The sequence below is a fragment of the Oryzias latipes genome, chromosome 15 (assembly GCF_053564925.1).
Source record: "Oryzias latipes strain Hd-rR chromosome 15, Olatipes_Hd-rR_3.1".
In the NCBI taxonomy this organism is placed as follows: domain Eukaryota; kingdom Metazoa; phylum Chordata; class Actinopteri; order Beloniformes; family Adrianichthyidae; genus Oryzias; species Oryzias latipes.
This window is the reverse complement of record NC_136251.1, coordinates 31,533,976-31,550,480: the sequence shown is the minus strand read 5'-3', so window position 1 is coordinate 31,550,480 and position 16,505 is coordinate 31,533,976. Positions and strand designations below refer to the sequence as shown.

Here is a 16,505-nt window from a genome sequence, read left to right as displayed (position 1 = left end):
TGCTGCCACTTCACACATAATCCTGCATTCCAGCCCTCATGAACTTCACATCTGACCATGACTGTAGTCCATGATTGAGGTGAAAGTTCAGTGTCAGAAAAGGAACAGGCAGCATTCCTAATCATGTTAAATAGTGTGGAAACTCTCACATCCAGTTCTGTATTTTAGCCCTCATGCTTTTCACTTCTGACCAGGAGTCGGCCTCCTGCCTTAAGAGTTGGCTTCTGTGTTTTATGGCAGAAAGTCTGTTATGGATTTTCTGCTTTAACTGGCAATAAAACATTTCTACAGCTTTCCCGTGAGGGGTTTATTTCCCACCAAGCTTGCCAAGAGAGATGACTTGTGTGTCTTCTAGACATTTCTTTGAACATATGAAACTGTGTGAGATTTCTACATTTTCAACCTGGAGGTATATTTGCTTCAGGGTAGAAATTAGGAGCCGATTCTGACCTTTGGTCCTTCAAATTCTTGAACTTGTCAAGATATTCCAGGATTTCCAGGATGTTTGCCTCCATTGAAACACATGGGGAATCCTTGGTGCAGAAGCTCGCTGGTTCGATACCCGGCTCTGGCATTTTTCACAAAATTATCTTTTTTTTTATTGTGCTGCTTTCACTTTATTTATGGTCAACTTTGATCATTTATTTTTTGCCAGTTATGACCCTTTAAGTTTCATTTTCATTCAGCATTATATCATTAAACCCTGCATTTGCTTCTGGAAATGCAGCTCCTAGTTCTCTTTCTATTGTTGCTTCTATGTTTATGAATTTATTGTTGTGTTTTTCTATTGACAAACCCGTTTGTGTCGTTTCTCTGTCTGCTGTTGTCTGCCTCTGTTATCCTCTCTTTGTTGATTTAACTTGTCTTTTTACTCAGAGACCATCAACCTTTTCTGTAGGAAATAAAGATGGAAATTGGCCTAAAAGGCTAAATTCTTATAAAAAAGACACGCCCCTAACCTTAACCCTATAATATATATACTCTATATGTATATATAATATTTCCTATATTTTCTTATATTTATTGAGATCTGTTGCAGGATAAATATGCCGCCTTTCAAATAAATAAAAATGTTTCCGTAAAATGGAAATGATGTACCGCTATTTGTTGTTTTTGTTTAGCTATTTGTTCATTTATCACAAGTCCTATCCTTATGGCAATAATGACCACTAATATCACATATCCTGTTTTTTCCTGATATCTTGCAGCCCTAATATTGGAATGCACAAAAACTAATCGTGCTTTATGTTGCAGCTTTTTTTCTTTTTCTTTTTACTGAGCAGCAAAAGTATTTTTTCCAGGATTAATTAAGCCCACAATTGAATCCCCTAATAAGAGATTGATTTGGAGCTAAGAGCATCTATTCAACAGAGCCAGGATTCATTTTAATGAGAGAAGTTGGTAACAACAAAAACAAAAGTCAAGCAGCTTTAATGAGCTGTGCGGCTCAGGCAGAGGAGTTCCTACGGATGTTCAGGAATCAGAAATATATACGAAAAGCACAAATAAATGGCATCCCGACACGTTAACATGGATTCTATCAGATTTTCACATCAACGTGAAATCACAGAGATTTGACAGATTAGCTTCAACCTTCATTTTGAAATGGGGGTTTTCTGTTCTGGGTTGTTGCAAAGGTCTCTGGTGTAATGAGCACAGCGGCCCATTCCTCTCCTCTGCCGCACCAGTTTGGACCGCTCAGCATCTCATTTGCATTTCTTGGAGCGGTGGACTAATTAATCATGTGGCTATTTACCATCTCATTACGGTGCAGTCTGTGTTCTCTCAGCTGGACCACTTCTCAGTTAAATTCATACCTTAAACTTATCAGCTTAAACTGGTGAGCACTTTTACGTTTTCCCTCCAGCTCTCTGTCAGTAAATCCACCTTACTGCCTGAAAGGAATTCACCCACTGTGGTGCATTTCCACAGAAAACAACAACAGACGGCATGTTGTTACTGCTGTGCATGTCAACTAACAGCAAAGTCGTATTTGATCCGATTTATTCTATACGTTTTTTCTTCCAGACCTAATAAACCCACAGTTGCATGATGACATCCACATGAAAAACATTGTTTTAATACACAGTAATGTGCAAACGGCTCTGCCAGCTTGTAAATAATGCAGGCTTTCTGAAAACAATATGCTGTGATTCAGAGTTTGACGTTCAACAACAACTACTTCCTCCAAATGATCGGTCTGAAGACATTCCAACATATAGGAAGACAACAGTTATTACAGCTGGTTGCCGAGGTTGTTCTTGGTATTTTAGAACAGTTTTTATCCAACTGCCATAAACCTGTTAAACCTGGATCTCTTCTTATAAATTATGTTGGTTTAGGATCAATTATTATTATTATTTCTCAGGTTTTTTATAGTTTTAACACATATTGAAGCACTTTTATGTCGTTTTATGTGTTATGTATTTTAGTAGGAAGGTCTATCCGTCCGTCCATCTGAGGGGCTGGAGGAGGACTGAAGCATTTATGTGCTGTTTCTTCTATACGTTTACAGACTACAGTTTTTCCTTATCATAGTTTGAAGCTGCCCAAAGCTGACTTAGACAGAGTTCATTCCATCATCTTTGTTTTTTGTGCACTCAGCTGTGCACACATTAGCACAAGGCTGTGATGGTTTGACCATTTTCAGATGCATTCATGCTAACGTCTGCCAACCTCTTGTCTCGTCCACAGAGGGATCGAGTGGGTGAGTCTCACCAGTTTCCTGTCTTTCGCGACGTCGGCTCCGAACAACATGGGCCTGGTGCGAAATGAACTGCAGCACGTTGACCTCCCAACTGGTGAGAAGCTGTCAGACACCAGAGCGTGCACACATGTACCTGAACTGGAAGCTTTGGTCTGATCCAATGGTTGATGGGTTTTTTCCTTTAGCTCACCTTCTTCTAAGAAATGAGGAGAATTGGCATCTTGGTGTCTTGTTCTCAAGTTTTCTGTAAAAGTTTACTTATAAAAGTCCCCAAATGGATGAAATGTTGACTCAGATCATATTTTCATCTATTTTTCACTCACTTAATAAGAAGCAGGAAGTGATATCATGACAGAATTTGTAGAGTTGGTTGATTCTTCAACTCATCAGAGGACTTGAGTTCATCAGTAATTTGATGAAAATGCAATGACCTATTGTACACAGGCAGACTGTGCAAGTTATTTAAGTTATAAACTAACCAATCAGATGCCTCAATAAAAGTGGGTGGAGCCTACTACCCTCCATGTCCAATATTCAAAACGTGAGATGTGTCAGAGCCTCTTCCTAAGCCTCATCATCGCTGCCATTCTCACAGAGTAACCGGAAACCAAAACTGTGTTTCTGCATGCAGGGCTCCAGCTTTGTGACCAAGTGGGGGAGCGTTTGACCCGAGTCAGGAAAGCTGTGGGATGGGTGTGAGGATTTTACCAAAGACTATAGAAAATTGACTCTCAGCATAAAGACCTGGACTTGGGACGTCAAAATGATCAAATACATGGCGATTACTGCAGTGCAGGTCTCCCCCGGGGGGGGGGGGGGGGGGGGGGGGGGGGCAGATGCAGGGAACAGATTCGCTGTTGTGTAACAGCGAGTGACACTTCCCACTGCTGCTCTCTGCAGCATCATTCCTAATCTGCTAACAGGTTTTGTCTGAGGTCCAATTATTGAGCGGGCTTTGGCTTCCGAGTGACGGTTTGCGTTCCTCCACTCAGCACGGCGTGTAAAAGCAGTAATGAGCAACACTGGTGGAGACGCAGTCATGGGTGGTTTCAGGAGCGTAACATTGTCATCGTCTTTTTGCTGTTGGCGCCACACTAACGACCCGCATTCTGACGAAACCACACTGAGGAGACCAGATTGATTGCTGGGAATCGCTTGAGAGTCGAGGCTGTTTTTGTGCTGCTGTGAAGCCTGAGATGCCTTAATTGGTGCTCTGTAATCTGTAATCAGGACTTGCACCGCTTCCACTGCATGAATGAGACAGGAAATTATAAACAGCTCTTCATTAGTCCCTGGTGCCCCCGGGGTCAGAACAGTTTGCCTTGCGCCACATGTTTTCTTCTTCCGCTGGCGGCTGTGGGCGCCGCCATCCGCAGGTCACTTTGTGTGGAAGCAGCTCTGACCTTACATCTTAAACAGGACACTTTGCTAACTCGCCTATGGAAGTTTGGCCCCCTGTGTGGCGGATGTGGTTGAAAACCTGAAGGGTGTCCTTGTCCAATTAAGAGTCACCGTCGTGTTTGGATGTTTTGACTCGTCTCCTTGGAAAGCTGCCCGTCGGAAAAAAAGTTACAGCAGATGATAAAAGCCTTTTTTTGTCAGACAGGGAGAACATGTCGACACCGACAAGAAAGTCCTTATTCTCCTTCTCATCTGCTTCTGCTTTGCAGGAAGATGCTTCGCATTTAGAGGTGAGCGTGGAAATGACGAGCCACCTATTGAGATGATCAAAGTGTCTCACCTCAAGTAAGTTGCTGATCCTCACATCTGCTTTAAAATGTTGCTGAAACTGTCAGTTTTTTACCAAAAACCTGATCGTGCTCCAAACAAACACGGCTTTTTCAGTCTATCTCATAAATGTCCTCCGTGACCTTCAGGACGGCATTTTCAGGATGTTTGCTCTGGTCTTTTCCTCTAGCAGATGCTTCCCAGACTTTGGGATGGCTACTTTTTTGTTGATCCTTTCTGCAGGGATGGACTCCATCTCCCTCAGTAGCATCCCTGTAGCTCCTCCCACACCGATATTGGCTGATCAGTTCAATCTTTTTGTTCTGTTGTTTTGTGTCAGCACACACCTAAATGCTCTAGAACGGCTAATGTTAGCTTTTCAGAGGAGTCCTGTCTTTCTGCACAGCAGGGACATGAATCCACTTAACCTGATATTAATGACAGATTCAACAGTTCTTAATATTGTAAACCTCTTTAGGCCTGTTAAAACCAGAGAAGACATTTCCATTGTGCAGCAATGCTATGCTGACGCACGGGTCCCTGCTTTCCGTTCGTCCCCAGGCAGTACCTGGTGGTGGTTTTCAAAGAAAAGCCGCTGGAGCTGTGGGACGTGAGGACAGGAAGTCTGCTCAGAGAGATGGCCAAGAGCTTCCCTACTGTCACTGCATTGGTATGAACAAACCCCAACATTTCATCTCTCTGATTCAGTAGGAAATGCTGCGTTTAGTTGACCTTCTGGAATTTGTGACTGCAAGACTGCAGCCACTGTAGTTGTGTTGGGCTTTGCTTAGTTTGTTTGTCCAAATGAAATGGGTTAGGGTTAACTTCTAGACACAGTTGTGCACACTGGGAAGAAGAGAAACATATGATTACAGCTTTTGGTCTGAAGATTCTAATTTCTCCTGTTAGATTACAGTCACACAGGAGAAACAGGCATATAAGCAAAAGTGTGCTGTGATCAAACATCAGCAGTGATGTCATAACCAAGAGACGGTGTAGTTCAATCAACAATATTACAATACACTGCATTTCAAACGGTGTAGATAAAGATTGAACAAAAGGACGCTTGCCAAATGCCAGCAGAAAAAATCAGATAAAGGAAGAAAATTGTTTTGTTTTTCTGTACCAGTGGCACAGTACCAGTTACTTTTTTATTTCTGTTTCATTATTCTCTTATTATCAACCTTTTCTTGTTGGACATGGACTTTTTTTCACCTAATGAGTGTAGTTTGCATGTTTGTCTGTCTGTCTGTCTGTCTTTCTGTCTTCCTGCCTGTCTGTCTGTCTGTCTGTCTTCCTGTCTGTCTGTCTGTCATCCTGCCTGCCTGTCTGTCTGTCTGCCTGCCTGCCTGCCTGTCTGTCTGTCCTCCATATTTCTACTTCTCCCCAACAAAAGGATTGACTGTTTGTTTGTAAATGAAAGTGACATTTTTGTTACACTTTTTACACATCTATGAAATAAATGAGTATTAAGGAAATGTATATTTATTATGGCCCGCAGCAGCAGTCACTGACTGCAAGGACCATATTGTTTTCGCAGTTGGAACGACGACCTCGCCGCCTTTCAGCGAGAATTTGACCCCCGCCGCATGCTCGAAAAGTCACCAAAATGTGCACACACCTGGGATAAATTGCAAATGAATTTTCCACAAAGTCAACGTCACCCCCCCGAAGACGATGACATCACGGCCAGCGATCCCGTCAAAAAAATGAATGGGCCGAAAATCGCGTATGGGGCCGAACAAAATGTACTTCAAAATACAGTCGCGAAACCAAGACACACGTGTCGGGGATATCCCAAAGATGTTTTGAAATCATTATGGGACGGCCACACGACCTACGGCTTGGCGGCCATTTTGTGGCGAACTCTGAGAATTGGCGATTTTCGTGTTTTCCCACAATATGGGGAAAAGACGCTTTTGTTTGAACGATTTTCACGCAATTGCACACACTTGCTGCCAGCTCCAGTCTACAAACACCCCAGAAGTGTCGTTGACCTTTGACCTTGGGAAAAGGCCGCCATCTGGAATTTGCTCAAAAAAGCACCTTTAGCACCAGATACAAACAAAAACTCGTCGTTGGAATTTTCATCAATCGTCTCGTAACTTTTCGGGCACCAACGGCCAGCTACTCTGGACAAAATGTTGGAATTAGAAGTTGTAGATTTTGAATGGCGTGCGCGTGGCGAGCTAGGAACCGTTGCCATCTTGGCTAGCTCGCACATTTCTCATCGGAATGTCGTGAAGAGGAAATATGCGATTCCTTGGCCCGCGCTGAACAAAACGATGCTACGCACGACAAGATCGATAAAGGAATGTGGGCGTGGTAAGCAAAAAACCGTCGCAAAAAAATGTGCCGACTCGGCAAAAACGAAAAAATTCGGAACTTTTTTTTTGAGAATCGACTAACGAAACCAATATACCCTTGTCCGCGATATCCAAAGGACGTTTTGAAATCATTACGGCATGGTGACACGACCTACGGTTTGGCGGCCATTTTGTGGCAAAATCTGCCATTTTGCGTTTTTCGCGTTTTTACACAATATGGAAAAAGGAACTTTTTTTCGAGCGATTTTCACGAAATTTGACTCACTTGTTGCTAGAGCAAGTCCACAACTACCTCTGGAGTTTCGTCCACCTTTGACCTCGGGAAAAGGCCGCCATCTTGAATTTTCTATAAAAAACGCCTTTACCCCTGGATTCAATCGTAAACTTGTCGTTGGAATTTTCCGCGATCGTCTCGAAACTTTTTGGGCATCAACGGCAAGCTACTGTGAAAAAAATGTTGCAATTAGAAGTTGTAGATTTTGAACGGCGTCCGCGTGGCGAGCTCGCAAAGTCGCGCACTGCTATTCCTCATACCTTATTATGGCCCGCAGCAGCAGTCACTGACTGCAAGGACCATATTGTTTTCGCAGTTGGAACGACGACCTCGCCGCCTTTCAGCGAGAATTTGCCCCCCGCCGCATGCTCGAAAAGTCACCAAAATGTGCACACACCTGGGATAAATTGCAAATGAATTTTCCACAAAGTCAACGTCACCCCCCCGAAGACGATGACATCACGGCCAGCGATCCCGTCAAAAAAATGAATGGGCCGAAAATCGCGTATGGGGCCGAACAAAATGTACTTCAAAATACAGTCGCGAAACCAAGACACACGTGTCGGGGATATCCCAAAGATGTTTTGAAATCATCATGGGACGGCCGCACGACCTACGGCTTGGCGGCCATTTTGTGGCGAACTCTGAGAATTGGCGATTTTCGTGTTTTCCCACAATATGGGGAAAAGACGCTTTTGTTTGAACGATTTTCACGCAATTGCACACACTTGCTGCCAGCTCCAGTCTACAAACACCCCAGAAGTGTCGTTGACCTTTGACCTTGGGAAAAGGCCGCCATCTGGAATTTGCTCAAAAAAGCACCTTTAGCACCAGATACAAACGAAAACTCGTCGTTGGAATTTTCATCAATCGTCTCGTAACTTTTCGGGCACCAACGGCCAGCTACTCTGGACAAAATGTTGGAATTAGAAGTTGTAGATTTTGAATGGCGTGCGCGTGGCGAGCTAGGAACCGTTGCCATCTTGGCTAGCTCGCACATTTCTCATCGGAATGTCGTGAAGAGGAAATATGCGATTCCTTGGCCCGCGCTGAACAAAACGATGCTACGCACGACAAGATCGATAAAGGAATGTGGGCGTGGTAAGCAAAAAACCGTCGCAAAAAAATGTGCCGACTCGGCAAAAACGAAAAAATTCGGAACTTTTTTTTTGAGAATCGACTAACGAAACCAATATACCCTTGTCCGCGATATCCAAAGGACGTTTTGAAATCATTACGGCATGGTGACACGACCTACGGTTTGGCGGCCATTTTGTGGCAAAATCTGCCATTTTGCGTTTTTCGCGTTTTTACACAATATGGAAAAAGGAACTTTTTTTCGAGCGATTTTCACGAAATTTGACTCACTTGTTGCTAGAGCAAGTCCACAACTACCTCTGGAGTTTCGTCGACCTTTGACCTCGGGAAAAGGCGGCCATCTTGAATTTTCTATAAAAAACACCTTTGCCACTGGATTTAAACGTAAACTTGTCGTTGGAATTTTTATCGATCGTCTCGAAACTTTTTGGGTATCAATGGCAGGCTACTGTGGAAAGAATGTTGGAATTAGAAGTTGTAGATTTTGAACGGCGTGTGCGTGGCAAGCTAGCAAAGTGGCGCACTGTTATAACTCCCATGCATTTCAATACAGTACAGTGAAAATTGAATGCATCCATTCATGCCTTAAACTGAATACATGGAAAAACACTGGATATGGACATATAAGGAATGTGGGCGTGGTTAGCATAAAACCACTGTTGCTAAGGACGACAAAAAGTTTACTTTAACCGATTTGTCCGAAACTGACGTCAATCTGTTCGTCCTCCTGAGGGGACCAAGACATAAAATGGTTGCTATGGAGATAAAATCAACAGAAAAGCTGCCATTTTGAAAAAAGTGTTTTTTTTGTTTTACTAACTTATGACATATAGCTTTAACCAATGGAGGAATGTGTTTTTCTGAGTCAGTTAATGATGCTGCTCGCTATGCTAGCACTTTTAGCCACATTAGCATAGCTAGCATAGTTAGCATAATTAGCATTTTAGGTAATGTGTTTTTCTGAGTCAGTTGATGATGCTGATCGCTATGCTAGCACTTTTAGCCACATTAGCATAGCTAGCATAGTTAGCATAATTAGCATTTTAGGTAATGTGTTTTTCTGAGTCAGTTGATTATGATGATCGCTATGCTAGCACTTTTAGCCACATTAGCATAGCTTGCATAGTTAGCATAATTAGCATTTTAGGTAATGTGTTATTCTGAGTCAGTTAATGATGCTGATCGCAATGCTAGCACTTTTAGCCACATTAGCATAGCTAGCATAGTTAGCATAATTAGCATATGCAGTTTTGACTAGCCTTCATCAAAAGTGGGCAGTGAGGGCGGTGAGGGCGGTGAGGGCGGTGGTGCGTAGAGTTGGGCGTGGAAGGCGGGTTGCGTCTGCGGGCCATACAACGCCGCTTGCGGCTTTAATTTCCTTTGTTGCTATAAAGGGCAGTCTTTGTTCTCTAAAATGGATAAACTGTTTCAAATGAAGAGAATGTCATCATGAATGTTTGTAAATCTCTGTGGTTTTCCGTTCATCTTCGTCACGGTTCTCTTTCTCTTTTCCTCGTCTCTTGCTCTCCTGTCAGTTTCCTCTCTGACTGATTGACAAGCGACTCAGATTGCCAGAGGTTGTTTTTCCAAAGAGTTTCAGAAGAAAAAAAAGATTGCATGTTCTTGTGTGCATCAAACATGTGCTGTCACTGGGAAGACCGCCGTGGCAGCTGTGGACACTCGAGGAAAACTGCTGATTCTGAGAAACAAATGTTGCTTTGTGTTCCTTTATGTCTGAGAACCATATCGAACATTTACTGTGCTGCTCATGTTTATGGATGAACTCTGGGGCGGCCTGAATGTGATGTATAGTGTGTAGCTTTTATTAAAAGGGGAAAAGGCTTTAAACTTTCATCTAAAAACTCCTTCTTTACGTCAGGAAAGCTCATCCTGTGAATCACAGTTCAGCTTCTTCTGTGCCGTTGATGGACACCTGAAGAAATGCATCGTTTAAGATGTTGGCATATTTCCCTCTGCAGAGTCCCTGGAGGCCAGGCCACTAGTTCATATCAGTTTGCCTGAGGGGAGATCATTTCTTCATCCTGCACCCTGAAAATATCTGAGATCTGTAGGAAATGGAAATGTCGTGGCTCTGCCATTTAGCTAATAATTGAGCCCGGGGGTGTCTGTCAAACCCGCAGATACAGAGAGTTCTCACATCCAACTGGGATTTCTCTGCAAAACTAGCATGTCTGAAAATATTCCTCCACCTGTGTGGAGCAAAGATGATTAAAGACACGCTCTTTACTTTTGATCTAGTTACCTTATTTCCTGTCAGGAAACGTTTTGACGCTCCTCTTGCTATAGCAGTCTGTGCTTGCAGTAGCCATGTTTTTGGGACCCCCCCTCCGCCCTCCCCCGTCGTAAAGATTTCTGTGGCTGCAGGTTAGAAAAGTCAGCGTGAGCGATGGCGTTTGCCGACTGTAAAATCTTTCATAAGGCAAATAAAAACAGCAGTAAAAGACCCTCACAAACTGCTGCTTCTCATTTTCCTCCTGATTGCAGCCCGGGGTCATGCGACCAGCGCCGACGTGACTCCGCGTCTGCTCATGTCTTCAATACTCTCCTGATATGTTGGTCAAATAGCTTTTGTTTCTGCTTGTGGTTTATCAGGAGTGGTCCCCGTCTCACAACCTGAAAAGCCTGAAGAAAAAGCAAATGGCGGCGCGGGAGGCCATGGCTCGGCAGACGGTGTCCGATGCTGAGCAAAGTAACGTGGAATCCTCCGTCATCAGGTGAGAATTTCTCAACACCTTTTGACTGTTGGGCATTGTCTCTTTTGTTTCTTGATTTTTCTTGAATAGTGATGACAGGAATGTGACGTATGACGCTCATTTCTCAACAGCTCCTGTAAAGAGAAACAATCAGTGTCGCCCTTTAGTGGAGGAAATGCAGACGTCACACTCCGTCTTTGCTGACACCAACTTAGTTTTTCAGCATAAATAGCTAGCAAGCGTGGGCTTTTACAGCAGAACAGTCCCCCACCAAACCATGACGGCTGGAGTTTATTTAGACAAACCAGGCATGGATCCAATGTACACTTGTTCAAATATTTTGGGAGTAAACGGGCGCGCTGGTTACTTTTGTTTTCCAGTAAATTTGTTAAAAATATTGAATACATAATGATTTTTCCTTGTTACAAGTGAAAGAATTTCCCTATGGAACTATTAGGATGAGTCAAGTTTTCATAAGTTAAGTTGTATTGTAAATTAAGTAAATCTTCAATTTACTTATAAAGACTGGAATCAAAGCAACTGGAATAATTATGTCTTAAAAAAAGTATGTTTTGACCAAAAAAAAAGTTGATTGAAGCAGTTTTTCCCCAAATGTATCCTATTTTAAGAGCTACAACAGTCCAACTGTCCTTATTTTAAGACCATAATTATCTTAAGGCTAAATTAAAAAATATAGAATAAAAATTATATATGTAAATGTTTCTGTTTTTCAAACTAGTCTCTTTATTTAAACGAGACTATTCACAAATGAATTTCTGCTTAAAACAATGACGTAAAGTGAAAAAATAAACTTGTTTCATTTGAGATATTGTTAAAATATAATGTTTTTTAAGATCAAATGACTCAACAAGATCCTTTAAGATTTACTGTGTTGAATGACATCTTGTGTTGATGCAGTTCAAACGTTCAGACTGTCTGTGTTTTAGGTAATCACAGTTAATATCAATTATTTATGTTCATTGATTTTCTGGCTTATGTAATCCATTCGAATGTTTATACATTTCTCTGTAACCCCGTCTGATCATTATTGATCTTCGTTAATGATCAATAATTGAATCCGTGGTGAGTTCTGACCTGAAACGGGTTTTCCTTCCAACGACCCTCACAGTCTCCTGCAAGACGCCGAGAGCAAGTCTGAGACGAGCCAGGCCATCTCGGCCCGGGAGCACTTTGTGTTCACCGACACGGACGGGCAGGTCTACCACATCACTGTGGAGGGCAACACGGTGAAGGACGGGGCCCGGATCCCCCCTGACGTGAGTGGCCCTGAACGGCCTGCTTTCATTCGACATCCCTGTATCGATACTTTCTTCTCTTCGCGTTGCTCTTTGGTGCCGTTAACGAAAACTTTGAGGAATATATAAGCTGAAGGAAAAGAAAGCAGCACTTAAGTATCAGAAGTCAGTCCTCCAAAGCGTTGCTGCCCTAAACATTTATGGCTTTCAAATAGCTGATTTGGTCCGACTATGTCTAACATATTCCATCATGTAGTGAAGAACCCTCTGGTTTCTACTGGGGGGCTCATGTTTTGAGATACTTTCTCTCCATAATGGATTTAAATCTGTCCTAAAGCTCAGCATCTCCCTAATGTTTAACTTTCAAGATGCACAAAAGATCACATATCCAAGAATTCTGGTCAAATCTGAGAAGTTCCATTCTGTGAGTGAGCTGGGATTTGAATGGCCCACATCAGCGTTCTGTCTAGTGGAATAGCCCAGCGCTTACAGCCAGATGGTGTTCTTGTTTTACCACTCAGCTGCCAAAAGCAATTCACCCCGCCGTCTTGTTTTTATTGATGCCAAAACATCAATTCCACAGAGGAGGGCAGTTTATTGCAGAGCGATAAGAGTGGCTTTTGAATTACAAAGTTTTCACAACCAGCTTCATCAAGGACGTGATATGTGAGCACAAATGCATCGTTTCCAGGACATCTTTTTCTAGTTTAATGGAGGATAATCACAGACTTTCCACTGTAGGTCTTGGAGATCAGAAATTAGAATGCAAGTCAGGAAGGTTCTCGGTTTATAGCGGCGACGGCAGCCCAGAGAGCCTCTGAGAAGTACGTTTTGTTTCTAGCTCGTGTCAAAACACTTATGGCTACAACCATTATCTCTGATGCTAAGCTGAGGATTCAGGAGGGCAAAGATCAGTGGAACAGCCATAATGTCTCGAGTTAACTCCGCCCACCTCAATGACATTTCCTGAAAACATCCTAAGAAATAAAGTCCATAAACTTTTACAGCAAAGCAGACGTTTAGGCAGAACCAAGTCAAGAGATTTTAGTGGATTCTTCCCCCATCTGTCAATCAAACGTTTACAAACGTGTGCTTTAGAAAATGAGTAATATTTACTAAACCAAAAATAAAACAGTTTAATTAACAGACTATACTTATATTTGTTTTTTTCTGTGTAAAGTTGGATATTTTCATTTAACTTGGGAATCAGTGGGATTGTGCTCCTTTCTGAAACCACCCTCCTGTGGTCATTTAAGGAACTGCAACCTTTTCTGGGTTCAAAGTTGGGAGTGGAATATAAAGGCTTCTAAAAAAAAAACAATTCGCGAATAGATTAAAATCGGCTCCAAAAATGACTGAAATGAAACATTCAGTCACAATAACCTTAATGATCCTTTTTCTGCCCTCTTTTGTCATAACTATGACATTTTCGGGTTGCGTGGTCCACTCTCCCGAGTGCAGTGTGAAAGAATATCACTTCATACAAAACTTCTCTTTTTTTTTCTGCATTCTCCAACAAACGTTCCTGTTCTCATTCGCGCCTACACTTCCTGTGTTGCAGGGCAGTATGGGTAGTATTACCTGCATTGCTTGGAAAGGTGATACGCTGGTGCTTGGAGATGTGGACGGCAATCTTAACTTCTGGGATCTTAAAGCGCGCTTGTCCAGGTAACTCTGTTATTTTATGCTGCAAAGCCCGATATTAATCACTTATTGTGCCTTTTTCTCTTATTCAGCACCATTCTTAATGTAGAATGTGTGTTTTTATCATGATGCCTTGAATATAACTCCCACATCAGTTATATATAGGAGACGAGCGGTGCTGCACCTCACAGCACAGTAATCTCTCTTTACTATTGCTAGTAATGTGCTGGACTCATTGTTCCTCAGTGAATCGCTCCCAACATGCAGCCTCATTCAGAGCAGCAGTCTTCATTTATACCAAACTGCAGTGATCCTTTAGCTAGGATCTACAAAGAGGAGCTTATCCCATGGTCCGGGATACTCGGTTCTGATTGGCTGTAGGGTGTCCAATAAAAGTGAGTGTTCCACATTGCTGCTTTGGCCGAATCTGTTGGTTACAGGAACAACAGAAACGTTCAACCTAATTTACAGACGTTATAAGACAGTAGAAAAGATCTCTGTCCCTCAAATGTCTCCATGATGGACATGACATTTGACCATCAACGGGCGGTTCACGCCTCTGTGTCGTCCATGCGTTTCTGACTAGGACGCTTCGTCGGGTGTCTTTCTTACTGCCAAGCCTAAACATTTAGTCTCAGATTCACAAAAAGTACAAATTAAAACGGTGAGTGTATTATTTTCAGGTGTCAAAACCTTTTTTCAAAGTCTTTAGAATGATTGTTGAAGTAGTTAGCGGTCTCGATCATTCCAGAAGTGTTGCTGACGTGTTTTTAGGGGCATACCGACACATCGTGGCTGGGTGAAGAAGATCCGCTTCGCCCCGGGGAAAGGCAACCAAAAGCTGCTGGTCATGTACACAGACGGAGCCGAAGTTTGGGACACCAAAGAGGTGAGACTTTACTGACAACACCTCACTGATGACCTCTATGTAGGGAGTCTGTGGATGTAGAGGGGAGCTGCAGGGCGTGGCACTCCGGTCACACACTCATGTCGTTTCCATGACAGTCAGGAACACAAAAATGTCAGACTAATGTCCTGATAGTCCTGTAATCAGCTGCTCTGTCATTGTCCTCCTGCTTTTAGCCGTCCTTTCAGGTGTTGCTATGCAGCTTACGTCTAGGAGCGGCTCTCTCCTGGCATCAGTTAGCCTCCATTAGGATGAGGAATAAAAGATATCTCCCTATAAAACGTGAGGGGGAAAACACAATGAGGGCCAAAGATTCGTTTCTGGATTAGTGTGGGCGCTGGGATGATTCGGTGAGCAGAGGGTGGAGGGAAATCGTTCCTCTGAATCAAGACTGTCTGGAAACTGTTCAGTCCCCGATTCGTTTAAGCCTGAGAACAGATGGAAGAAGCCGAAGCAGGAAATGAGCGAGTGTCTAGGAACCAGGACGGAGCGGGGCAGACGGAGGAGAGCGGACGTTTTGAGGAGGAATTAGTGTGAAATTTCCCAAATGCTTCTGTGCTCTGCTGATAGCAACCTGTCTCTGTACAGAAGGAGAATGTCCTGATTCAGAGGGGGGAGTCTAGGACGGTTTGGGTTTCCCTCCAATGCTGTTGGATGTCTCTGCTTTTGCCTGAACTTTTATCAACGGTTTTCCTTTGTCCAAACGCATAACACAACTAGAAATATCATGTGGTATTTTCATTTGATTTTTTTATTTGAAATAGTTTATTTCATTCATCCAACTCCCGACTTTGGCAGGTGCAAATGGTCAGCAGCATGCGCATCGGCCGCAACGTCAACTACCGCATCCTGGACATTGACTGGTGCACCTCAGACAAGGTTGTTCTGGCGTCAGACGACGGCTGCGTCCGAGTGTTGGAGATGGCCATGAAGTCTGCCAGCTACCGCATGGACGAGCAGGACCTGACCGGTGAGCTCAGGGCGGGGCGGGGCGGGACGGGAGGGTTTTTACCGTCACGCGTGACCACACGTCTGCTGTGACTGTGCACAGATCCGGTGTGGTGCCCCTACCTGCTGCTGCCCCGAGCTGCTCTCACCCTCAAGGCCTTCCTGCTGCTGCAGCCGTGGTCAGGAACCTTTACGATGGACATCACGCAGGTGTAAGGGTCCATCTGGAAGATGTCTGCAGCTCAGAAAAACTCACAACAAGACGAGCACAATGAGATTTGTGGACTAAAAAAATATGATTTATCATTTTATATATAACCGGAATATTTCTTTTCTTTTTTGGGAAAGTCATTTTCTTTTATGAGTTGTTTAATTCTAATTTAAACTTAAACCAGGGGTCTGCAACCTCCAACACCTAAAGAGGCATTCAGGTCCATTTCTCACTGACAACAACCACAAAGTCTGATTTCAGCCTTTAAAAATGACACTTTTTTTATATGCTGTTATCACTATTATGTTAAATATAAATGCCATGAAAATAAATAAAGAGAAAACAGACTTTTTTTTATCTAAATATGAAATTTTTCTTAACTTTCAATACAAGTTCTTTCAAAATAAAATACACCCTATGCCACATAGGATCATCTCAATGCGGCAGTAGTAGTAGTTTTGGTAGTTTGACGTTAACAGAAATGAAAGAGAAATACATAAATAAACTATTTATTTAACCAAATTGTGGGACATCTCAGCCAGAAATTTGTAAATCTAACAAAATGAAATCAAAAGCAAAATTATTGTGTTTTTTGAGGCACACTTAAAATCCTTAAATGTGTTCAAAACTTGAAAATCTGCTTCTTAATCTGATGTCTTCATTCCAGTTATGTTTACTTAAACCTCAAACT

At 42.8% G+C, this 16,505-nt stretch overlaps 1 protein-coding gene across 1 annotated transcript in view; it reads left to right on the top strand.

Moving 5' to 3' along the window:
* Window positions 1-16,505, top strand: part of wdr11 (WD repeat domain 11) — a 53,794-nt gene that overhangs the window by 27,062 nt on the left and 10,227 nt on the right. Inside the window, exons 12-20 of the mRNA XM_078932484.1 lie at window positions 2,695-2,801; window positions 4,378-4,453; window positions 4,997-5,105; window positions 10,748-10,869; window positions 11,978-12,125; window positions 13,666-13,772; window positions 14,523-14,637; window positions 15,454-15,625; window positions 15,707-15,815. Of these exons, the coding sequence (XP_078788610.1) occupies window positions 2,695-2,801; window positions 4,378-4,453; window positions 4,997-5,105; window positions 10,748-10,869; window positions 11,978-12,125; window positions 13,666-13,772; window positions 14,523-14,637; window positions 15,454-15,625; window positions 15,707-15,815 (1,065 nt within the window). The remainder of the gene's footprint in view (window positions 1-2,694; window positions 2,802-4,377; window positions 4,454-4,996; window positions 5,106-10,747; window positions 10,870-11,977; window positions 12,126-13,665; window positions 13,773-14,522; window positions 14,638-15,453; window positions 15,626-15,706; window positions 15,816-16,505) is intronic.